The sequence below is a fragment of the Uloborus diversus genome, chromosome 4 (genome assembly GCF_026930045.1).
Source record: "Uloborus diversus isolate 005 chromosome 4, Udiv.v.3.1, whole genome shotgun sequence".
In the NCBI taxonomy this organism is placed as follows: Eukaryota; Metazoa; Arthropoda; class Arachnida; order Araneae; family Uloboridae; genus Uloborus; species Uloborus diversus.
Window position 1 is genome coordinate 179,350,975 of NC_072734.1, and position 27,624 is coordinate 179,378,598.

General features: G+C 35.1%; 1 protein-coding gene across 1 annotated transcript; it reads left to right on the forward strand.

Moving 5' to 3' along the window:
- Positions 1–27,624, forward strand: LOC129221023 (autotransporter adhesin BpaC-like). Its single transcript, XM_054855459.1, has 5 exons — positions 1–401; positions 480–704; positions 25,244–25,645; positions 26,992–27,545; positions 27,598–27,624. Exons 1-5 carry the CDS (start codon positions 140–142, stop codon positions 27,622–27,624), a joined length of 1,470 nt encoding a protein of 489 aa, XP_054711434.1. The 5' UTR covers positions 1–139.

The window sequence follows — 27,624 nt, forward strand, 5'->3', positions numbered from 1 at the left end:
GTCACTCTCAACTGAAAGCACTGTCGCTTCAAGCGAAAATGAACAACAATCGACTGAAAACAGCTTAACTTCCAGTGAAAACAACGACCAGCCAGAATCTACCACGTCAAGCGATCTAGCTGGAGGCAAACCAACTAGCATGAGTACACCTCCTAATGACCAAAGTTCTACAACAGTATCACCTGAGACTAGTGATACTTCAAGCACAGAATCAAACACCACTGCAAATGGTTCGAATAACGGTCAAAAAAAAGGGAGCAGTCAACGACCGTCCAAGAAACCTTCATCAAGAAGCCGGTCAAGAGCCAGTACGAGCAGAAAAAATAATAGAGGAAATGGAAGAAACCGAAATAGATCACAGTCAAGCACTGCTAAAAATGCAGACCTAAGTCGTACTCCAAGTAAGTCAACGTTAAGAGAAACCACACAACAACCACCTGAGAGCATTGCTTCATCAATTGACAGATTGTCTATTTCAGGCGACAGTGATCTACAAGCAGATGAAAGCAGATCTTCTGAAAACGAACAAAATCAACAAGCAGATGAAAGCAGATCTGAAAACGAGGAAAAGCAACAGGCAGATGAAAACTCCTCCAGCGATGACAATCAGCAAATGACTGACAGCAGCTCAACTTCAAATGAAAATAAGGAGCAGTCAGTTGACAGCAATTCTTCATCTAGTGAAAGCTCCAGAAGTGCCTCAGGTTCGTCATGTTAAAGTTTACATTTGCATGCTAAAACGCTCATTCTCTTAATAGGAGTCCTAGTTTTAATATTCCGCGCATATTTTTTGCTACTTTTAAAATTATTTTACAAAACACTCGGAAAAAATTTTAACACCAAAAGATGAATAAATGCTTATGAAAATATAAGTGGGATCAAGAAATTAAACCGCTAATGTCATTCTATGAAAAAGAAAATAAAATATGAATTCCGTTATTTAGAAAAGAAAATCTTGGTAAAATTGTCCATTTATATTTCCAAATAATATTTAAACATAAGTAGGGGAATATGGGGCAAAGTGAGCTAGCGGGGCAAAGTGAAATGGTGAAATATTTATTCCGCTTTTACTACCTACCTAGTAATATTTTAAATATGTTTAAAATATGTTGTCTATTCCAGTCAAGAAAAAAGTAACTCTGAAAATCAAAGCATATGTTAATACAATTAATTTTCAAAAATTGGTACTCAAATTGTAATATTTTGTTGTAAGTCAAAGTTTATTTTAATATTATCAAATGATAAAGTTCTTGTTATTAACATTTTAAATATCAATTGGGACCTTCTAATATTCGGTTCAATATTCATTTAGTCAATACTTAGCTTATTTGTATTTGTAATGTTTGTCACAATTAGTCAAGTACATGTGGGGCAAAGTGAAATTAATTTATTTCGGTTACTCATTCAATAACTTACAAAATCACTTAAGTATTCATTTATTAACTAATTCATTTACATTCCTTCATTGAATTAATACTCTTATATTACTTCATTCATTCACTCATTTATTTTTCCTCGTGTATTAGTCAATTAATTTATTTATTTAATAGTTTAATGTTTCATTGCCGCCTGCCTTGTCTAGTGGTCAGAGAAGTCTGATTGCGACAGGAAGGTCCGGGTTCAAATCCCGGATCGGTCATGGACATTCTTTGTCTCCCCTGTCTTTGTGTGAATGTGTTGTTATGCTGTGAATGGTTGCCTACCTTATAAACGGGTCCTTATGGCATGTGTGTACTGTGGAAGTCGGACTTCACACCAAATTACGGTACAGTTGGAAAAGTGAAGCAGCGCACCCCAAATTGCCAGTCTAGCTGGCACTCGACAACAACAACATTTCGTTATCTTTTCATTCATTGTTTTACTTGCTCATTTATTTGTTCAAATATATTTTTCACAATTGAAAAAAATATATATTTATTACGATAAATATTTATTTTTCACTTTGCCCCATAAAAAAACAAAGTGTAAATTTTTCACTTTTTTTGAGCAATCACGATTGCTTATTGTTCTCACTTGACTGTTTTTGACGTTCCTTTGATTTTTCCCACCGCCACCCTCCGCACCATCACCGTCGACGGGCTCCTCACGATGTTGCTCCTATAGCGAAAGCCGTCTCCAGGTTGCATCCATGTCATACACACACGCGCATACATACACAACTACACACACACGTATACATACACACACATACACAAACACATACACACACGCATACATGCAGACACCTACACATACACACACACACAAACATACACACAACTACCTACACAGTCATGCCTGCACACAGACACAAACACATATGCCTGCACACACATACACATACCTCCCCCCCCCACACACACATTCATACACACTTATGCCAGCCCACAGACACAAACACACATGCCTACACACACAAATACATACCCCCTACACACACATACACATACCCCTACAAACAAGCACACATACCCCCCCACCCACACACACACACAAACACACCTACATACACACACTCGTGATTGCGAAATACATAATTCAATTCAAGATGTCAAAATTCAAATTATTTTTTTTTTTTCGAAGAAACAATTTTTTTGCCAAAAATAAATAATAATGTTTCAATGCAAATTTTATTATAAAATACAATGCTCTTCATTGGTGTACCGCAATTTTCAAATCAAATTTCTGATTTGTTCATTTTGAAAAAGCTCAATCATCTTGACCATTTTACTTTACTCCACATTCACCCATATATACAGTAGATCCTCGTTTTACGCGAGGGTTACGTTCCACGGAAATGCCACGTAAATCGAAACCGCGTAAATTGAGACCTAATAATTGTGTTAAAATAGGGGTTTGGTTCCGTAGATAACAAAATACTTCATTCTAGTGATGACTAATTGTATAATAAGTTCAATTCGTACTTATATCGACTTTTATGCACAACATGTATAAAGAAAACAGAAATTAATTTCGTGTTTGTTCTGTTTATAAGGAGGAGCTGGCTGTGATAGTCTTTTGGCAGTCATCAAGAATTTTTCTCTGTAATTCTTTGCAGGGCATTAACGCATCCATGATCACTTGCGTCATTTCCATGATAAAATCTTCCTTCACTAACAAATCAGAAAGATCATTTCTATTGTCTACGAATGGCTCAAAATGCTCAATGTGAACGTTTTTGGTTGTGCGTCATTGATGTCGATATACTCGTTGCTTTTGTCCTCTTTGTCACTCCTAAAAGCTCTCCTTCCAGTGAGTTCTGAACTGTGTGAGTTTAATAACTTTACTTCTGGAAAGAGCTCTGGAACCAATCGCATAAAATCTCTCCAGTGGCCCAAGTTCGATTATTAGCACGCCAACATGCAGTTGATTACGCGTAACATGCAATCTTTAGGAGTTTGGATTTTGAAAGAGGGGAAAATTTTATCTGTTTGCATTGCCGTGCATCAGCGTAAAACTGAAACTCATCCGCGTGAAATAAAATAAAGGTGTCAAATTTTAAACCGCGTACAATCGAAAACGCGTAAAATAAACCCGCGTAAAACGAGGGTCTACTGTATAGCAACTGCAGTATGGAGCAGCTCTGGTGTCTTTCTAATGCGGCTGTGTTAGAGGTGCTACATTTTACAGACCTAGTGCGATCCCCCGATATAGTATTCATTCTTTCATATTTCACCAGTATTGGCGGATGCAATAATGGGAGAATGGGGTTGTTTCCTTCAGTCAAAAGTGCTACTTTTAGTCACTGAAATTGATAGAATAAGAAAAAATAAATAAAAAAATAAAAATAATAATTTGAATTTTTGGCATCTTGAATTCAAATTATGTTTTTCGCAATCACGAGCGCGTGTATGTATGTATGTATGCGCGTGTGTGTTTGTGTAGCCGCATATGTGTGTGAGTGCGTGCGTGTGTGTGTGTGTATGTAAGCATGTGTGTGCATATTGTGTACGTGTGTGTGTATGTATGCATGTGTGTGCATGTTGTGTATGCAGTGCTCTGTGTGTAGGCGTTCGTGTGCGTGTGTGTAAGTATGCATGTGTGTGCCTGTTGTGTATGCAGTGCTGTGTGTGTACGCGCGTGCGTGTAGGCGTTCGTGTGTGTGTGTATGTGTGTGCAGGAGTGTGTGTGTGTAGGTGTGTGAGTTTGTATGCGCGTGTGTGTATGCGTGTGTGTATAGGATATGGATGCAACCTGGAGACGGTTTTCGATATAGGAACAGCATCGTGAGGAGCTGGTCGACGGTGGTGCTGGCAGAGAGTGCTGGTGGGGAAATAAAATGATAGCACGCCAAAACAATCAAATGAGAACAATAAGCAATCGTGATTGCTCAATAACATGGACCCAGGAAATTCTTTCATTTTCCCAACAGTTATTTTTTAATTAATTTTTTTAAATGTCCGATTTTGAAAACAAGGCGTGGTCTTGGTGACGTTACAAATGATGCTCTTTGGCGCATCTTTGTACCGCGTTTCCACGTTATGATAGTCAAGAAGCGAATTAAAATGGCGCTCAATGCTTGCTAACAACCATATCGTTGCCAATACACGTGAGTAAAGATGCGAATTAAATATTTTGCTCTGTGAATGGCAACACAGAATAACATTTCATCATTTGTGATGTCATCGCCAAGAAATGTAAACAATGAAAGCTCAACGATTAAAGTAATTTTTTTTTAAATATTAAACTTAAACAAATTACTTAAAAAATGGTCACATCCTATGTTTTTTAAGCATGCTCATTCAGAAAAAAAAAATACTTTTAAAATTTGGGAAGCGACCCCATTTTGACACCCAATTTTCCACCAGATGCAAGCACTTGCGTAAGGAAAAGCTAGATTTTTTTTTAAATTGATACTTTCCCTAATGACAAGCAAATTTTTATTTCAATACACCAAATTATCCTTTTTTCATGCCTTGTAGCATTTCATTTTCTTTCATTATTTCTTAAAAGTTAAAAATTTGATACAAGATTTGCGGAATAGGGGGGAAATAACTTTTAATAATGCGTATTAATGAAAACAATTCATGACATTTTTCAGTAAATATCAAAGCAGAAGTTATTAAAACTTCTTCTGTAATCAAGAATTAAATAAAACGCATGCATTTGCTTTTCAATAACATTTATTATAATTTTTATAATTTTTACTGAAACCTAACGTGGTGGTACATTTTAGTCATTGCCTTAAAGCTGCACGCCCAGTGATCTGAAAGAAAGTTTCAAAATTTTATTGTTAGCATCACAGTTATTGATCATATTGTAAAACTAGGTTCCAATTAAGGCATGATTACAACTCTTTTTACTTCCTTTTACAAAAAAGGAAGTATTGTATTCGCGAAAAAATTTTCACCCAAAAATCACCCTTAATTTCCATTTTGCTCACCCCCGAATGAATGTTGAGTTTTTTTTTCAAGCCGACCACACGTGGATATGTACCTAGAAACGGTACAGACACCCGAAATATCCATTTTGACGATCCCCGAGTTAATTACAACGAGTTTTCTCGTGACGTCTGTATGTACGTATGTATGTGCGTATATGTGTATGTTTCTCGTATAATTCAAGAACGGAATGTCCAAGAAAGTTGAAATTTGGTACGTAGACTTCTAGTGGGATCTAGAAATGCACCTTCCTTTTTGGTTGCATTCGGATGCTCCAAAGAGGGTCTTTTGCCCCTGTTTGGGGGGAAATCAGTGTTAATTTCAATGTAAACTCAAATGGTGTTATAATTTGGCGGACACTTGGCGATATATCGCCAGTCTTTTGGTTTTGTCGCCAACTTGGTGATAAATTTGGCGATTTTTTTTTTAAAATCTGGTTTCAATTTGGCCATTGTTGGTGAGATTTGGAGAGTAAACTATTGAATAATATTAAAACTGCCAATAATGAGAAAATGACATTAAATGGGAGTAAAAGGAAGTCATATGATGCACACATCAGCTCGTTTTTTAAGAAGTTTGTGTATGCATTGAAAAACAATACGTTGACACTAAAGTCAAGGGTACCTTCTCTAAAATAATAGTAACTACCTCGTATAATATGTAAGTGCATTTTAATATATCAAGTCTTAGATTTTAGAGAATGTCATATTCGATTTGGCGACACACGCTTTGGCGTCAATACTGGAACATGCGCACTACACACTACACAGTATATGACGTACAGATGTCCTGCATTGCAGAAGTTGAAGTAGGTATAATATTAAAATCCGAGCCTTTAGACGGCAATGCGGTTTATTGAGTCGCAGCTTATACCTATTCAGCTACATTGCCTAGAATTTTGTATTCTTTCGAACTAACAAAGTTGGCACATGGCCCCTTTTTCCATCAATCTCGAAAAACTGCTTTTCTTTCGCCTAAAAATTATTTTCTTTTTCATAGCGAGGTTTTAAGCAAGCAAATTTATAGCTCACAACCATATACAAAACAAATTAGTTTTCATTTAATATTAGTTAATCAGAACATGATAAAAGAAGGAAAAATAATGGCTTGGAGCACACATTTGCTAAGGGCTATAGGTAATTTTTCCCCAGAGCATTTTCAAAGCTTGGGGTTGAATTAAAATACAAATGTATTATTTATTAGTTCTGAAATCTAGGCATTGTGTAAGTTAAATTTTTAAGAAAGCATGAGAGCAGCCGTTATGTGTTCTTGGTCAGCTAGTTCATTTCCTAGGCTTAATCCATTTTCAAAATATGTCACTTTACACTAGTACCCTAATCATAGACTTGCAGTTACAGTTTAACAGTAACAGTTTAATTAATTGTGAAATACCGATTTGGTAGTCTTTTCGAATGCACATTTTTTGCGTGATATTTCTACTATCCTTTTCAAATCGATAAATTTATCAAAAATTTTAAGCTAAATGAACATTTTTCTATAGAATTTCCTTTTAAAAAAATCACAATTTTTAAAAGAATACTTTTAATTAAAGGATATATGGCACTTGCTTTAGTTAGTATTAAAAAGTGCTCTAAATTATCGATATTTTTGTTATGCTATCCATTGTCAAAAATGGAATTTTAGATAATTTACGTCAAGGACCATTATATTTAAGCATTTTTTAAGCATGATGTTTCAACTATTTTCAAGAATTTTCGAATCCAAATGTTCTAACGTGTTACAGTTAGTGGAGTATTATTCGTATAACAGCTATAACAGTAGCAAATGCGTGCTTTAACAATTCTAAACGCATTAATTGAATCTTATATTTCAAGTGATGACTCTTTGACCTTAACATTTTATTGACATTAATTTAATACCATTTATTACAATATGGATAGAAATCAGTTTATTGCTTTTATAAGAGCTTTATGCTTATATTTGCTGAAAGCTCAATTTTAAATAAAAATTGATCTAAGATCAAGTTCAGTACTGTAACAATTCAATGCTTTGTTAATCAAAAATAGAAATAAAAAATTGTGAAGAAACTCTCTATTTTAATAAAATTAAATGACTTCCAGAAAACTCATCAATAGTTTCTATTATAAACAGATTGGAACAGATATTCTTATATCTTAGCTAAAAAATGTACAAAAAAAAAAATAGTCATGAACACACAAGTCAAGAAAAAAAAAAGTGACTCATCCAAGAATTCTTATCAACATTTCAGAATTTGAACTGAAGATGGGTCTTATTTTTTTGAAATGTGTTTCATCCGAGATATTACTGGTTACATACTAAGCTGTATGAAAAAAATATAAACCGTTTTGACGATTCTTCCTTCTCTGAACACGTTCATTAGGAGTGTTCATTAGAAATTTTGAATTAGGAGCAGTAAAACATACATTCTGCCCGCTGCAGTTCAACTTCGAATAGCTACAGTTCAGGAACGTGTTCTTCTAAAATCTCAAGAAAATTTCAGAGTTAGATTTCAGAAACTTATTTGCATTTGTTAAACATGCAACTGTCAAGCATTTGTGCTTGAAGAGATTATATGATGCATATAAAGATATAAATAGATTTTGCATGAATAGTGGAATAAAAGTCATATGTCGATTAATTTTAGAATTACACATAGCGAATGAACTTCTTTGTTATACAAAATGAAACTAAGAAGAAGAATGAAGAAAGAGATAATATCCCCAGTCGTCAACGGGCAATCATTTCATTTGAAATGATATCGTCATAAAGTCATCAAGTCATATGTCGAATAATTTAAGAACTACACAGATCGAATGAACTTCTTTGTTATACAAAATAAAACTAAGAGGAAGAAGAATGAAGAAAGAGATAATCCCCCGTCGCCAACGGGCGACCATTTCATTTAAAATGGCTTCCAAAAAGTAAAATCATAGTCGCCAAAAAACAGCAACCATTAGTTTCTTAATTTATTAAAGACCATATCGTGCATCGTGCTACGACAACACGCTTCCGATCCTCAGATGTTCAGCGCATCAGTCAACTCCAACTTGGCAACGTAATTCAGAGTAAACTTCCTTAAGGTTATTTATTTTTTGCGCAGAGCATCTTTGTAAGAAGAATAGCTACCAAAAGTCAAAAGTGGCTGCCATTTTTTTTTAATCTGGTAAGCGAGTGGTAACTATTCCGAATTTTTAGTTTGGAGCTTTGAATAAAATTCAAATGTCGACTAATTTAAGAGTTGTATAGAGCGAATGAATTTCTCTGTAATATTAAATGAAACACTGAAGAAGAAAATTAAAGAGTTTCCATGGTGTTTTCAGAAAGCAATCTCAGTGAGTTGCAAAATTATTACACATTCTAAGGCTTCTAAGGAAGAATGTTTGGACACAAAAGGATCAGTAAGAATATTGTCTCACACGGTAGTTTGAAAAATAATAAGAGCTTGCTGCATTAACACTACAAACTCATCAAACGAAAACCATAATTTTACTTCTTTAAAAAGTTTTTACGGGGATATTAACTAAGTTCTTTGACAAAGCTTGTTCTCGAAGAGCAGAAAAGTAGGGGAATGTGGGACAAAGTGAAATGGTTAAGATAACTGATTTTTTTTCAAAATGACCAAATCCGAGATTTGTTTTGAAAATTACAGTACACAAAGAAAAAATATTTTATTTTATAATACAACTTGTATTGAAACATTATTTTTTATTTTTGGCAGTAAATTTGAGTCTTAAAAAAAAGTGGAAAACTTTCTTTTTTTTCCCATGGGGCAAGGTGAAAAATAAAAGATTTTTCTAATGAAATATTTCCTATTCGATTATAAAAGATATTTTTCATTAAAAGAATCAGTAAATAAAGGATTGACTGAATAAATGGGAAGATAATGAAGTAATAAATTAATAAATCAATGAATATATGAAGAAAAATAAATGAGCGAGTAAAAGAATGAATGAATAAGAAAATAAGTGAATGAATTAATAAATAAGTGAATTACTAAATGAAAAAATGTAAATGAATTAATTCATAAATAAAAACGTCAGTGCTTTATATTAAATCATTAAGTGAGCAAATGAAACAAGCTATTTTACTTTGCCCCATCCAGTTTGCCCCGCATGTACTTGACTAATTGAACAATTTATTTGAAATACAAATAAGCTTAATATTAACTAAATTAATGCTGCACTGAATATTAGGAGGTCTCAATTAATACTTAAAATGTTAATAACAAAAACTTTATCATTTTATAGTATCAAAAATAATTTTTGACTTGCAACAAAAGATTACAATATGAGTACCAATTTTTTTTAAATTGCCTACATTACCAACTGCTTTAATCTTCGATGGTATTTTTTCCTGACTGGAATAGACTACATATGGTACTATACAGTTGAAATAATACTAGATAGGAGAAGCTAAAAGCAGAGTAAATATTCCACCATTTCACTTTGCCCCGCTATTTCACTTTGCCCCGCTATTTCACTTTGCCCCATGTTCTCCTATATAGATATGCTTAAACAGGTAATCATATAATCACAGGATGTTCATTCGTCTCTTTTAACAGTAATAAACTTTGTGTTTCTTTTTATAAACTATGGATTGCAGTTTATAATATTTACTTGAACCGACACTCCATTCCGAGAATGAGGGAATGAGTAATGTAACGGAGATGATTTATAGAATTGCAAATGTCTTCTAAAAATTTATGTTGTAAGCTCATGAGAAGTTATTCATCATGACTCATTAACATCCAAGAGATCCAGAGTGTATCAGACTTTCTCGAGATTTTCCACGGGCCACCTTAGATGCTTGGTTCTTGAGGATGGCGTAAAGAATTACCCTACTTGCCCCAAATGCAACGCCGCCCCCTTTTCTGACTATCACATCCTCCAATGCCTGGGTTATTCCAGAGAAGAGGCTGGGGTCAATCCACTACTTTTCTTGGACTTCTTGCACATCTTTGGATTCATGGATCTGGTCTAGTTTCACTAGACCACACACAGATGGGGATTAGTCCCACCACCACCACCCACCATGAAAAGTTACAAGAAAATAAACATTCAGTCATTCGGTTGTTTTCCCTTTTGCTGCTCTTCGCTAACAATCACAAGCAAACTCATATACACTCATGAAACTCTTGCTTCCCCAGTTTTGCTCAGATTACCAGATCCATGGATAGTTGCCAAACGTTGCTTCGTTTGGCAGTGAATCCTGTTTTAATTCGAGCTTGAACTTATCTCTTCCTTAAATGTTTACTGGGCATTGATATTAATTAAACCATTTGAACTGCAACATATTTTGTTGATTTTTGTTCAAAAAACTGCTATTAATGCAAATCATGTAACGCCATTACCAATGTTTGCTGCAAAGCGGAAGAAGAGAAAATGCAAATAAAAGAAAATATCTTCAATAGCAGTTTGCAGTAATTGATCTTAAAACATTTATAGCATTCCTGGTCTTAAAAACAAACCTATATTAATTAGATTGTGGAAATTTCAAGTCCTTTGATACAAGTGATGGTAGACAGTGTCCACGAAGCCTCAAAATGTCTCTTGACTGCCTTGGTTGATGGCATTGTAGTAAATTAAAAAGGAAAGTTGATGGCCCAGGTGAAGAAAAGAAAAAAAAAAATTCCAAAGCAGAAGCTATAAAACATATTAAATAATTACTGGTACAATTATGACTTCCACTCAGAAGCCACAATGAAGCTGCTTCTTCTGGTAATACACAGAAAAGGTTTATTTTTAAAATCATGCTTTTAGCTTGCTTCCAAATTTTGCGAATTGTGAACACAAGCAGTACAAAGGATGTGCTTCATTTAGAAAGAGTCTCATTCGATAATGATTTGCATTACAGTTAGACGAAAATTGAATTGCAACTAGCTTTTTAACCAGTTTTGAAGTTTTGACTGATTCAACTTTCACTCAGAAGTTTCACTCATTTTTAATTCTTTCAAATCCCAGATAAACATTTTACCTTCCCTTAAAATATTGACTAAAATCAGTTAGACGCGGTCAACTGGAACTAATAGGACACTGTACGCTGATTTACACTACAAGAAAAAAAAAGATTCAAAGAAATCCAAAAAAAATTCTTCCACAAGTAATTCAGGCAATATACATAAAGTGACCTCCTATAAAACGAGTGTTGTCTATTATTTTCCACAAATGTCAAATTCTGAAAATAAACAGCTGACGGACTTCATGCGAGATGCTACTCCTATGGACCGATTGACATTCATTTTCCATCACTTGAAGCACGATGAATCAATTTGCAGGAAGTTGAAAGTTTTATCTATATATTTCTTTTCATCACGATTAATCATTTAATGCTGCCTCGAAAGTCTTCTAAAAATGTTTTTAAATACAAGGTTGGATGGAAAGCTTACTAAAAGCAAGTGCCATTAAAATACTTCAAATACTACTGGCGTGTAAGTCTTCAAGCAAAAGCACTGGTCTTGGAACTGAGTCTAGTCTTGGAACTATCATGTACCAGCGGTGGCCTTGAGCAACATAACTGCAGTATAATAGCACTATACGGAGTATACCAGCAGTAAACTATAACTGAAGTATAACTTTGCCTCTTTTTTTCTTTTGTTGAGATCAGTCAACTAGAACTGAAAAGCCACGGTATTCTGATACCCGCTACAAGAGGAAAAGCTTCACGGGCATCCAAAACGATTATTTCCCAAGTTTTCCGGATAAAATATAAAATGACCTCCTATGATATAACTGTTTTGACGTCCTTTTGAAATATATTACTCGGTAATAGAGCGAAGTTGCAAATTTCAAAAATTAAGAATAAGATTCAAAAACGGCAGAAGACCTGCTTGAATACTTGAAACAATATTTATTTGACGTACCTAGAGAGTTTTGTTCAATTTCAAGCATATTAAAAAACTATCAACATCTGCTAAAAGACAGTAAAGAGTATGAAAGCTTAAAAATGAGGAAAGAAAAAGATACCAAATTGAACTCAATGAATCTAAAAAAAAATGTCTGAAGTTTGCTAGAAGAAGAGTGAAATTTTCCATTTTACGAAAGACATTTCTAAATTTGAGAACAGAAAAGAAAACAATCATCAGGTATTTATTCTTGTTCATAATTTATTTTCTATTGAATAATAGTTACTTTCAAGAAGTCACTTGGAAAATGTTTGTAATATGTATTTTAATGATAATAATACAGCGTTCATGTGTATTGAACTTAAATACGTACATAATTTTTCTAAAGGTTTTTGGATAAAAAGAGAGAGATTGAGACAAGATTTTTTTCCTAGTATCTTGGATGAAGAAAGCATGAAGAAATATGAATGTCCAAAAGCAGTGTATAACGTACTGATAAGCAAATAACCTTTAGCATTAGCTTATTGGCAAAAACATCGGACCTCATCCCAATCGGAAAAATATTTCTACCATTGTCGATTTCAAATGTTTTCCTAAAAGTATTCCGTTGCCTTGCAGGCGATAAGAAAAGTTATCTTTTCAAATTTTTTTCAAGACTACCGAACTGATTTTGAAATGTAATATATAGAGAACACTACTTCTAAAGATACTGACAGCAAAAGCATTGCTGGTACATTTGTTTCTATGAAAGCAAGAAGCAAATTCAATTGGGGGATGTGGGTCGGTATTTTTACTCGCAAACTCTTCATTCAGTTTTATTGCCCGCACGGTTTAGAAGGGGTTATTTCCAAGTGACACTTTACATAGCTTACTAGAACTAATTACTTTCCGAACACACGCCTTTGTTTAGGTATAGATGTAGAAAATGGTATTTAAAAATTTTTTACGTGTTCCCAGTTGATATTTTAATGAACTTAATTAGTAGTATTAACTTTTGTTAATGAATAACAACACTTTTTCAAAAGTTTTTGCTTGAACACTTAGGTCAGCTTCCTAGACAAGTATCGAACTCGAAAAAAAAAGATTTTTTAAGTCACCAGACCAGCCATTTAATTACTTGTTTAGAAACAAATTGATGCATTCAAAATATACTAAAAACAAACTTCAAAGAATATGTATTTATATTAAGGATTGAAAAAAGGAAATTTTTTCTCATAATGTTGAGTTTTTTTTACAAAACAAAGCAACAAGATCATATATTTTATTTTGACTCTTCAAATATTTCTCGTAAATTCATCAACAAAATTAAGTTTCTTTTACTCTGCCTTCATTTTATTTTTCTCTGTATCTCAATACTTTTTCCAAAGCCGGTATTTATTCATCTAAATTCAAGGCAATTTATAAGTTGTATTGATCGCTTTTAATTACTTAGTATAAATTTCAAAAAATGTCTGTCCAGGGCACAAAAGAAATAGAAAGGACGATAATTACCCCTAAACACACATTTTCAACATTTTTAAAAATAATTTAACATAAAATGAGTTCAAATGGTTGTATATTCAAAACACGTTGACTAGCCAAACAAATCGTACCATCAGTGACAAACACTTTGTCGAAACGTCATTCCGCAAAATTTAAGTACTCCACCAAACTAAGAAAGATGTATTTTTTAAATATCTTCCATTAACATTTTAAAGTGACACAAAATGTAACACAAAATTTTCAACAATCAGAAATAGCAGGTGAAGAAAACGAACCATAGGAAACAAATGCCTGAAATTGTTAGGAGAACTGGAGAAAAATGTAGTACTTCGTAATAGGAGAACTCTAAAATCGTCAAAACTAGTAACTTTCAATGATATAAGAACAAAGATTTCGGGTTCATTCTCAAATCGAATTCGTTCAAATTATCTAAATTTCATTTTGAGAGCCTCGTTCATGAGGAGCAATCAACTCAATCGCTGATGGATTTAGATTTGTCTTAATTGTTCTACGGAAAAAAAGTTTCCAAAAAAGTTAGATTTCCTCAGAATTGGTCAGCAGAAAAAATACTGTATTTCTGGATCCTCTTGTTCACGGTAGTGGCGTCCTTCAGAACTTTTAATAAGTACTGCGGTTCTTGTATGGTATACCATCTGTACCTTCTCCCTTATTGAACAACAACAGGGATCATTCGTTGCACACAAGCAGCCTTGAACGTAAAATCCTGTCATGATGTTGATGCACTAAGTAGAAAAGTGCTAGAGAAAAGGTTTCTGAAGAAATAAAGAAAAAAAACTGGAATAGTATATGAGTCACTTTCCACATTGCTCGAAACATTTGCTCTTGTCATCAGATGCCTCTGCAGTGAAAAGGAACTTTGCTCCGAAAAAGAATATGATCATATTGAAGATATCGTTGTATAAATGTTCCAAATGCATCGAAAGTTTACATTTACTTTAGAGGATTAAATCTGTGATCTTTGTCACTTTGGTTTAATTATTATCTAAGTTCTTGACGCAATGCAAAATGGACTCCAAACATCTAAACCCACTATAGTAGGGGAACATCTAGCCTGGCAGCATTCTAACGGCTACGCAGATAATAATCACAGCTTTACGACGCCACCAGGTTTGGTTTAACCCACCAATAGTGACTCTTCTACTTGCTTTCAAATTGATCTAGTTTCAGCTCCTTAGATGCCATCTATAGGATTTTCTGTACGCACATTCACGCAGAAATTCGGCGTCATTCAAATCATTCAAACGATTATAAACTTGTTCTGCAGTCAGCCCCTCACAAGAAGCTAAAAGTGATCGTTAGTGCGTTTGTTATTTTCCCTCGATGTCCGTCAATTCCCTAGTTTATTATTTGACCCTTTCTAATTTTCCTATTTACTTGTTATCAATCTTCCATGCAACACGTTGTGCACTCTGTTTGTAGTATATGCACGTATTGAGTGTTCCAAAACATTTATCAAAATAGAAAATCATTTAATGATGTGATTTTAGGGGATATAATTAGCAGTATTTCCTTAAATATGCCGATGCATTACAAATTTTTTCCTCGTGATTGTTTACACCAAATAATGCTGAGTTTTCCGCAGTTGAGGAATCAGCTGAGGTTCAGAACTTCTTACAACGGAAAAACTGGAGTAAAAGTTCAGCCTGACACACAAGAAGAGACACTACTGAAAACGAATTCCAGCAAACCGGTTCTGTGTGATAGCCAGCACTAAGGAAGACTAGGAACAGCTTCACGATGTTGATCATCTCCTATTACCAGTATCATCAATTCAGGCGAATTGTTTCGGATTTTAAATACTAATTCGTAAATAAAACCTTTCACGCATAGTAAACCAACACAGGTTTATTCTATCTATGCTACATTTACTAGTAAAAAGAGATAAAATTTCGTTCCTGGTAGGTATATTTTGGGTCATAATATATACATAAATCATTCTTTAGTTCATGGGCCCATTTTTTCGAAGTCACCGCTCTCCCTGAAAATTCATTAATAATATTATCACTTTGCTTGGCATCCTATTCTGCATTGTTTTATCGCTCTTTTTTTCAGTCAAAACTATTTTAGAAAGTTGACTTTGTGACACGTAATAAAACTCAAAACTTTTTGAAAGCATAAAAGTATGATAAAAGACATTAAGTATTTTTCTTAGTACCTCCAAATATAACCCCCATATACCCAAAATGAGGTCCAGCGGCTTAGTGGTAGCACTTCGTATTTACGCACTTTCATGCCGCAGACCCGAGCTTGATTCCCGGGATGGACACTGTCAATTCAAACTTTCATCCCTTCAGTGGTTCAATAAGAATAGAACCAAGCTTGCCTGGGGGATCAAGATTCGGTTGACTACCTAACCGGGACATCTGCCTTTACCCCCCCCCCCCCCAGTGTCCTCGGTCACAAAAACTGAAATGGGAATAGTAGACCTTGGTCTTCCTAGACTGTTGCGCAACTGAGTTATATGCCGCAAATTTACCACAATAAGTTGCACATTTTTCAGATTTCTGAAGTGACCAGGACGTTCAAATGTATTTTATGCTTGCAGTTGTATTTTAGCTGATTTCAAAGTTCAAATAACAAAGATATAAATATTAGTTTTAAACTGTCTTAAGTTGTCTCACATCTAGTAAAACATGTTAAATGCTATTATAACAAAGTAATGATTTAAGTTCTCATAAATTCCAGTTAAAATTTCCACGCCTTTGAAAAACTAAACAGATTCAAATTTTAAACGCCCTAAACTGTTATTAAGATACAATAAACACTCCGTCTCAAGAAAATAAATTCACCTAGAAGAAAATGAGCTGCAAAAAAAATAAAAGAAACAACTCGTCAGGAGTGCAGTTTGGTAAGAGACATGCAAATGATTTAAATTTCGACGCCAAGGAGGCAAGCACGCTAAGAGCCTATCTGATATGAAGCAGGGAGAGTTTGTAAGCATGATTGCTTATGCTTTAAAATGATTCACACAAGTGGTTCGATGGGCGTACTGTAGGTATCAGAAAACCAGTTGATTAGATATGCGCATTGACCTCCGTTTCGGGCGGAAAGATCTGGTAGTTGCTCGGTGGCAGCGACATTGTACCTAAGTAGGTGCAGTCCACCATTGCAGAGAGTTATGGCGTCCCAGGAACAGAAATTAGAGACAGGATTGAGCAACCAAGATAGTGGCAGCTTCAACACCAACAATGTCACTAGCATCGATTCGACACCCTTTATCACCTTCCATGCATCCGGTGGTATCAATGAAAACCATTCAGAGATGTCGAGCTGACGCTGATATACAAAGTAGCGTCCATTACGATACCTAACATTGACCCCACATCATGAACAGCGTCCATTGGATTTTTTTCGAACTCAGGCAATCTGAACTGCAATTAACTAGAGGCGTGTAATCTTTGGCAATGAATTCCTATTGAGCTTCAGTGCCAATGGCCTACGAATACACATGTGAGAGCTTCCTTGTCAGTGGTCATATCTGGCCCTTTTTATTGAGCGACATAAGGAGATTACACAATTTGTAACAGTTGGGGAACGATTTGTCTGGACACACGATAGTCTTTTGTACTCCTTCTAGGCACTATGCCGACTCGCAGTTACGAGAATTTCATTTTAAGGGCGGTTGTGCTTCCTATGCGATTAAGTCCCAGAAGTGACATTTATCAGCTAGACAGCGGTCGTACACATATTTCGCAACTCGGTCGACAATGTCGTTAAGGAAATAAAGTGCTCCCGTATCTTGTTAGGTCACTAGACGTTTCACTCATAGAGCACGATTGAGTCCTGATTGGAAACCAATCTCAGCCCTCCAAGATTACTGGTGAGTTAACTGCCTAAATGCAAAGATAATGGCATCATGTTCTGGTCATAGGTGACCTACTTGTCTCGATACCATGCCGCCAGGCCCGGATCTGCGTACCCACAGACCGGGGAGTGGGTACGTCATTAAAGGGCCCAACGGCCCAACAAATTGAAAATAAACATTTAAAAACACTATCACTAACACTTATTAACATTTCCTTATACACTTTATACATCTAAAGTTTCATGATGATAGCCCGTTTCCTTCTGGGTGCAAGTATTTTGTGTGACAGAGTGTATTTATGGCAACCGATATATTTTTTTACGAACTTAGATCTTCAACGTAAACTGTTTTTTAAACTCGCAATAAACAACTTTCATTTCAAATAGATTTTACGATTTAAAACATATAACTTGAAGATGAAATGAAATAATTTATTCATTAGAACTATTTTTTCCAGATATGTCTCGCACAGATGATCTATTTGGAATGGAGCAGAAAAAATCTAGTAGCTCTGAAACGAATACTAATAAAAAACAAGAGCAGAAAATTCGTAATCGTAAAAAGCACCATCATAATCGAAATCATCACAAGAAAAATCATAAACCTAACCGCAAAGGAAAGTCACAAACGTCTCGTAAAAATTCAAATGGCTCCAAACAGAAACATTTACAAGGAAATAGTACAAGGAAAAAAACCGGAATGATGACAAGGGCAACAACTCCAAGCGATTCAGATAATGATTCAACAACTTTCCGTGGTTCGTCTGTTGATACTTCAACAAAGATACCAGTAGGAGATTTAACTAGGGGTACTGATGAAGTTGAAAACTCAAAAACCATGAGCGCTGAAAATTCAAACGGTTCAAGTTACGTTCCAAGTACAGATAATGGGATGAGTTCGGATTCTACCACTGTTAGTTACCTCACTTCTCAAGACATACCTTCTTCCCAAAAGTCCACTTCAGACAGTTCTGCAACAGCAAAGTCACAAAAAACAAAGAGTTCCAATAGACAAAGTCGGAAAAAGCATCACAAGAAAAACCATAAACCTCACCACAAGGGAAGGTCACAAACCTCTCGTAAAAAAACAAATGGCTCCACACAGACACACGACAGAGGATATAATGCAAGAAAATCAAAAAATTCCAACAGACAAAGTCGGAAAAATAGTCACAATAGCTCTCGTAAACCTACGCACACTAGAATGTCCCACACCCCTAGTAAAATGACAAAAGTCTCTAAACAAACACAAGTAAAAGGAAATAATACAATGAAAACAACCGACATGATGGCAACAGCAACAACGTCGAGTTACTCGCAAGATGAATCAACTACTGTCAGAGATTCGTCTGTTGCTACTTCAACAATGGCACCACTAAATGATTTACTTATGAGTACTGATGAAGGTGAGAACTCGAATACCATGAGTTCTGAAGATTCTAATGGATCAAGCAACATTCCAAATACAGCCGATGGAATGAGTTCGGATTCCACCACTGTTAATTACCTCACTTCTCAAAACACACCTTCTTCCCAAAAGTCCACTGCAGACAGTTCAGCAGCAGCGAAGCCACAAAAAAAGAAGAGTTTTAACACACAAAGTCGTAAAAAGCATCACAAGAAAAATCACAAACCAAACCACAAGGGAAGATCGCAAACCTCTCGTAAAATTACAAATGACTCCACGCAGACACACGACAGAGGATATAATGAACGAAAATCAAAAAAATCCAATAGACAAAGTCTGAAAAACCATCACAATAACGCTCGTAAACCTACGCACACTACAATGTCACATACCCCTAGTAAAAAGACGAATGTCTTCAAACGGACACAAGAAGAAGGAAATGATACAAAGACCAACATGATGGCAACAGCAACAACGTCGAGTTACTCGCATGATGAATCAACTACTATCAGTGATTCGTCTGTTTCTACTTCAACAATGATACCATTAAAAGATTTATTTAGGAGTACAGATGAAGGGGAAAACTCAAAAGCCATGAGCTCTGAAGAATCAACTCGTTCAAGCTACGTTCCAAGTACAGATGATGGAATGAGTTGGGATTCCACCACTGTTACTTACCTCACTTCTCAAAAAACACCTTCTTCCCAAACGTCTAGTTCAGATAGTTCTGCTCCAGCGAAGTCACAAAAAACAAAGAGTTCCAGCAGACAAAGTCATAGAAAGCATCACAAGAAAAATCATCAACCTAACCACAAAGGAAAGTCACAAACCTCTCGTAAAAATTCAAACGACTCTAAACAGAAACACTTACAAGGAAATAATGCAAGGAAAAAAACCGAAACGATGACAAGAGCAACAACACCGAGCGATTCAGATAATGATTCAACCACTTTCAGTGGTTCTTATATTAATACTTCAACAATGGTTCCAAAGAGCGACTTAATTATGAGTACTGATCAAGCTGAAAACTCAAAAACCATGAGTTCTGAAGTTTCAAATGGCTCAAGTTACGTTCCAAGTACTGATGATGGAACTAATAATGGGGATTCTACTACTGTTAGTTACTTTACATCCCAAAACCCACCTTCTTCCCAAAAGTCCAGTTCAGACAGTTCTGGTACAGCGAAGTCACAAAAAACAAAGAGTTCCAATAGACAAAGTCGGAAAACGCATGACAAGAAAAACCATAAACCTCACCTCAAGGGAAGGTCACAAACCTCTCGTAAAAAAACGAATGGCTCCACACAGACACAAATATCAGGAAAAAATACAAGAAAAACAAAAAATTCCAACAGACAAAACCGGAAAAACCATCACAACAACGCACGTAAACCTATGCACAACAGAAAGTCACATTCTCCCAGTAAAAAGACAAATGACTCCAAACAGTCACAAGTAGAACAAAATAATACAATGAAAACAACCGACATGATGGCAAGAGCAACAACGTCGAGTTACTCGTATGATGAATCAACTACCATCAGTGATTCGTCTATTGCTACTTCCACAATGATACCATTAGAAGATTTATTTATGAGTACTAGTGATGGTAAAAACTCAAAAACCATGAGTTCCGAAGATTCAAATGGCTCAAGTTACGTTCCAAGTACTGATGATGGAACGAATAATGGGGACTCCACTACTGTTAGTTTCTTTACATCCCATAACCCACCTTCTTCCCAAAAGTCCAGTTCAGTCAGTTTAAATAGTTCTGCTACAGCGAAGTCACAAAAAACAAAGAATTCCAATAGACAAAATCGGAAAAAGCATCACAAGAAAAACCATAAACCTCACCACAAGGGAAGGTCACAAATCTCTCGTAAAAAAACGAATGGCTCCACACAGACACAAATATCAGGAAAAAATACAAGAAAAACAAAAAATTCCAACAGACAAAACCGGAAAAACCATCACAACAACGCACGTAAACCTGTGCACAATAGAAAGTCACATTCTCCCAGTAAAAAGACAAATGACTCCGAACAGTCACAAGTAGAACAAAATAATACAATGAAAACAACCGACATGATGGCAAGAGCAACAACGTCGAGTTACTCGTATGATGAATCAACTACCATCAGTGATTCGTCTATTGCTACTTCCACAATGATACCATTAGAAGATTTATTTATGAGTACTAGTGATGGTAAAAACTCAAAAACCATGAGTTCCGAAGATTCAAATGGCTCAAGTTACGTTCCAAGTACTGATGATGGAACGAATAATGGGGACTCCACAACTGTTAGTTTCTTTACATCCCAAAACCCACCTTCTTCCCAAAAGTCCAGTTCAGTCAGTTCAAATAGTTCTGCTGCAGCGAAGTCACAAAAAACAAAGAATTCCAATAGACAAAATCGGAAAAAGCATCACAAGAAAAACCATAAACCTCACCACAAGGGAAGGTCACAAACCTCTCGTAAAAAAACGAATGGCTCCACACAGACACAAATATCAGGAAAAAATACAAGAAAAACAAAAAATTCCAACAGACAAAACCGGAAAAACCATCACAACAACGCACGTAAACCTGTGCACAATAGAAAGCCACATTCTCCCAGTAAAAAGACAAATGACTCCAAACTGATACAAGTAGAACAAAATAATACAATGAAAACAACCGACATGATGGCAAGAGCAACAACGTCGAGTAACTCGTATGATGAATCAACTACCATCAGTGATTCGTCTATTGCTACTTCCACAATGATACCATTAGAAGATCTATTTATGAGTACTAGTGATGGTGAATACACAAAAACCATGCGTTCCGAAGATTCAAATGGTTCAAGCTACGTACCAAGTGCTGATGATGTAACGAATAATTGGGATTCCACCACTGTTAGCTACCTCACATCTCAAAGCACACCTTCTTCCCAAAAGTCCAGTTCCGACAGTTCTGCTACAACGAAGTCACAAAAAAACAAAGAGTTCCAACAGACAAAATCGGAAAAAGCATCACAAGAAAAACCATAAACCTCACCACAAGGGAAGGTCACAAACCTCTCGTAAAAAAATGAATGGTTCCACACAGACACAAATACCAGGAAATAATGCACGAAAAACAAAACATTCCAACAGACAAAACCGGAAAAACCATCACAACAACGCACGTAAACCTGTGCACAATAGAAAGTCACATTCTCCCAATAAAAAGACAAATGGCTCCAAACAGACACACGTAGAAAGAAATAATGCAATGAAAACAACTGACATGATGACAAGAGCAACAACGTCGTATGATGAATCAACTACTATTAGTGATTCGTCTCTTGCTACTTCAACAATGATACCATTAAGAGATTTAATTATGAGTACTGATGAAGGTAAAAACTCGAAAACCATGAGTTCTGAGGATTCACTTAGTTCAAGTTATGCTCAAAGTACGGATGATGGAATGAAAAGTGACTCCACCACACTAAGCTCTCTTACTTCTCAAAATACACCTTCTTCACAAAAGTCCACTTCAAAAAGTTCTACAACTGCAAAGTCACGAAAATCAAAGAGATTTAACAGACAAAGTCATAAAAAGCATCACAAGAAGACTCAGAAACCTAAACACAAAGCAAAGTCACAAACCTCTCCTAAAAAAACAAACGGCTCCAAACAGAAGCACTTACAAGGAACTAGTACAAAGAAAACAACCGAAATGGTAACAAAAGATACTACACCCAGTGATTTATATGATGATAATGCAACAAGTATCGTATCAAGTACAGATGGAGACCATTCCTCAGTAACTGCAACAAATAAAAATGACAATATTCGGAATACCTCTCCATCAAATCACTCCCAGATCACTAAAAAACCAGCAAAACCACACTCAGAACATCATCACAAAGGCCACAAACATGTGAAAACGCATGATGAGAAAGCTACAACAGCCTCTTTAGAAAGGAGTTCGATTCCTACTGAAAGTACGACAGAGGTTAAAACAACTGAAACAGCAGTTCCAACAACAACCGCAGTAGTGATTGAAACTTCTACACCACCAGAAACTCTTTCTCAATCTACATCAAAAGCTGTAACGAAACCAGGGAGTGAACATCATGCGTCTGATGGACAACCGAAGCATCATAAATCTGAACAAAAAGAAGAATTTCTGATGTTGGAGCATGGTGATAGTTTAGATAACGATAATAAAAAAAGGGAAGGGAATGGACATCATGCCTCGCATCGGCAACCAAAAACAAAACCAATGCATCATAAGCATGGGGGAAAAGAAGAGTTTACGATGTTAGAGAATGGCGACAGTTTAGATGACAATAATAATAATGGTGAAGGTGCTGGACATCATGCCTCGCATCGGCACCAAAAAACGAAACCACATCATCATAAACCTCAAAAGAAAGAAGAATTTGTGATGTTAGAGCATGTCGATGGTTTAGATGAACATGATAATAATGGTGATGAAGATATCAATAATGAAAATCGTGATGATAACGAGGAGAACACTGAACATCCTGCAGAACTTACTCCCACGGAAACTACGCCTGAAACGGAGACAACAAATGAAAATAAAGAGTTACCTGAAACTGTGGCACCAACGGAAACTACTGTATTGGTTGAAACTATGACAACACAAGAAAAATCTACACATTTTGATACAAAAACCGAAACTCAGACAGGAAGTGGACATCACACTGGACATCACAATGGACATCATACTGGACATCACAATGGACATCACACTGCACATCAACAGCACAAAGGAAAACCAAAACATCATAAACCTGAACAAAAAGAAGAATTTTTTGTGTTAGATCATGGCGATAAATTAGACGATAATGAGGATAAAGAGCCAAAAATAGAGTACGTAGTTTTAGAGCATTACGGATCAGACGTAAACAACACACACTCCGAAACTAATGAGAAATCGCATCATGGAACACACCATCACCATTCTGGTAAAGGCAACCATCCCCATTCTTCAAAAAGTGGCAAAGATCATCATTCGAGACCGCATTCTAACTCTGAAAATACTGTGCACGATACAAACTATAACAGTAAGGATACAAGAACAGGTAAGCGTTTTTCACTAAATTTAGAATAGCGAAACATTTGTTACACGAAATCAATCGGTTAGGTTGGGGTAAAAAGGATCACTTTTGACCTATTTCAGCATTTAAAACCTTAAAACAACAAAAATATTACATTTTCATGTTTTTGTTTAATCAAATTTTGACATTAAATTCATCCTAAAAGTATTCGAGCGATTTCAAGAAGCATTTCGGAAGTTACAAAACAAGAAATAGCCATAAAAGCATTGACTCATTTTTCTCCATGATGGGAAAAAAATCGATCATCATGTCAAAACGATGTTACTTTAGAGTATGAGTGAACCTGTTTATTTAAGGAAGCAACTGCAATAAACAGACACAAAAATATAACACTAAGCAGTTTTATTTTGATATTTTAAAATGATGCTGTTTGCGCTGATTGAAAATTGAATATTCCAATAATTTTATGCCTTTTCCACAAAAGGAATATTTTCTGTTTGGAGAAAAACATAACAATTTACCATTCAAACAATTTCAAAAAATAATAAATATTCAGACTGTAATCCTTTTTGATCAAATTATGTATACCGATAAAAGAAAAATCACGAGTTTCAAGTAGTTGCCGCCAATTAGCGCTGACGCTATGTCTATTCTCGCTTCTTGATTTTTTTTTTTTTTTTTTTTTGTAACAACTTTTCTGCTTGATTTCGGCTCAAATATTCTACTGCTGAACTTAGTAATGCGACGAACAATAGAAGATGAGATACAACAATTTAAAACCGTGGATCGTTCGTGAAAAGGGTTCCTTCGCCGTCCACGCAGATCAAACGAAAGTAACTATCGTTAAAAACATATCGCACCGGTTCAAATGATAGGGGCACATCTCAAGAATTACGTTTTATGGAAGTGCCAGAAAATGTGCACTCTAGTCACTTACTAGAGTCTTTTTACCAACAGTATTTTTCAAAAATTAGCCAAAAGAAAAGCGAAGAGAGCCAGAGTGAACATTTCAAAATTTTGAAAATTTCTCAGTCAAATCCATTGAAAATTATCTGTTTTGAGATTTTTTTTTTTTTTTCATTTCAAGTATGATATGCCGTGAATACAGTGGTGAATATAAGTGAGCACTTTTAACTTATATTTATTGAGGTGAAATAAAATTTATCTGAAGTGATTTTGTTAAATATTTTTCATAACATAACGGATAATTCTTTTGAAGTAACCCTGCTCATTTAAGCATTTTATTGTTTGAATTGACACATTATGCCCTTCAATGTAATTTTTGTAGGTGACGGTTCTGCAACTAATTCCGAAAGAGATGCAGAAGCAAATTCGGCAGCTGGAAATCAAAGTTCGTCAGCAAAAGTTGGAACAACCACGGAATGTATGGATGCATCTACTTCAAACGTAGATTCTATGTCAACTTCACTTTCTACAGAAGTTGCGAGATCTGCAGTACCTCTTGTCGCACCACCCTCACTAATACCTCCAACAATGGAATCAACTGCTGCACAAGAGAGTTCAACTCAAAAAGAAACTACAGAATCCTCTTCTGCATCAGCTGAAACGACATCATCTGGAACAGGTACAACGAGAATTGTGGAAATAACATCAGAGCCTGAATCCTCAACAGAAGCCATACCCGCCACAACAATGGCGTCTACAACTGAATCCATGCCAAAAACAACGCGTGAGATAACATTTCCCATTCAGTAATTCAATTATTTAAAATCATTTTTAGCTCTTACTTCAGCACTAGGTTACGTAAAAATATTTTTTACAAGTACTGAATTCAGAACACCATTCTAAATTTTAAAAATATTATTTTATTAGAAAGTTCCTAAAACCTGCACGCATCCAAACTATTTGCGTACGAAAATTTGCCTTTAAGTACTTATTTTTTCACTGCTGGCTTGGATACTTCTAAGATCGTTGGATATCTACTCTAAAACCACTTATATTTTCCATTATTAATTTAATTTTTTTTTCAGATATTTGACAGTAATTCGGTTTTTATCGCAATGTCCTTTTGATTCCTAAAAAATACTTCTACATTAAACTTTGTATTGTAGTTAATCATTAGTACCTTATTTACAACTATCGAGCTTTCTCTATAGTCTTGGTTTTAGCCTTATTTACGAAGGTATAGTTTCCATACAGTTGGAATTTATTCTAAGGCAAACATCTTTCAGACTTTAATTCACTGTCAAAGGCAAAGACAGGAGCAAGTTCTTCACTGCAGCCACCTAAAATACCAAAGCTATCAAAACGTTGATAAGATTTGCAGTTTTTTATTTATCCAAGTTCCTTTTATTTTTCAGTCGTAAGTCGTAAAACTCTTAGTTTTAGATTTACAAACATAGAACTATTACTCAGAACTTTCACTGGGCATTATATGCAAAAAAGAAATTGAACACAATTCATAATAAATAATTAACTTTTATATTTCTACGTTTTTTTTTTTTTTGAAAGTTTTGATTTTTTTCCCTCATAATTTGACACCAAAAATTGCATTTGATTCATAATTAAATTTAAATTTATCTTCTTTTACATAAAGTTAAGTTCAAAAATAAATGCCGCGTCGTGATCTATTCTGAATTTAGATAAAGTTTGCACTTAATGAACAAAAACATATATTCTGTTATTCATTACATACCAAAGTATTCAATGTGATAAGCGAAGTGAATATTTGATTTGAATTCGTAACTGAAATATTTGAAAACTTCTGGAAAATTATTTTAGCTTTAAATTATTAATATACTTTTATTAGCTTCAATATTTCGTAGCGAAATCACTTTGTGAAAATAATCACAGTCAAAATTTGAGTTCGAGTTTTAAAAACTTGATCCCCAAATATGAAAGATCTTCTTTTAATCTGTCATTACTTTTTTTCCTTTTTCGTTTTTCGTTTTTTTTTTTTTTTTTTTTTTTGTATTAAGATAGCACCTTGAACTAAAGTAGGTTTGTTCTCTTGAATTTATTGGGGTGAACGATTATTTCGTTGGTTTAAGTTTTTAAATTTACTTGCCTTTTCAGAAGAAAAAACAGAAATAAATCCGTCACCCGAAAATGAAACTACAATGAAGGAGACTTATACAGAAGCAAATGAAGGGACAGACGTAAATGAGACGATGCAGGAAACTATCCAACTTGACATTAACAAATCGTCAGAATCATCAGAAACAAAAACGAATGCTATGTCATCAGAAACAACAATTTCATCAGCAGTTAAGTATACGACATTACAACAAACTGATAAAACAACCGAAGAAGTGACAAAAACAGCTAACGAGGCAAATGAAATAACAACGGAAAAAAGTGGTACAACTACTGAAATAAATGAGACCACTAAGGAAATAGGAGGTGAGACACAAGAAACAACTGCTGAACCACAAAAATCAACAACAACACCACGAGAAACATCAGTTGAACTACAAAAAGCAACAACAGAATCACAATATGAAACGACTGAATCACAAAAAGAAACTGTTGTATCGCAAAAAAGTACAACTGAATCACAAGAAGCAGAAGTAGAACCCGAGGAATCAACCGCTCACACAAAGAGAACAGCAACTGAATCAAACGAAACGGTACCTAACTCAAATCAAGCAACCGATGAATCAAAGGAAGCAACTCAAGAAGTTACGAAGGAGGAAGTGGCCTCAATGA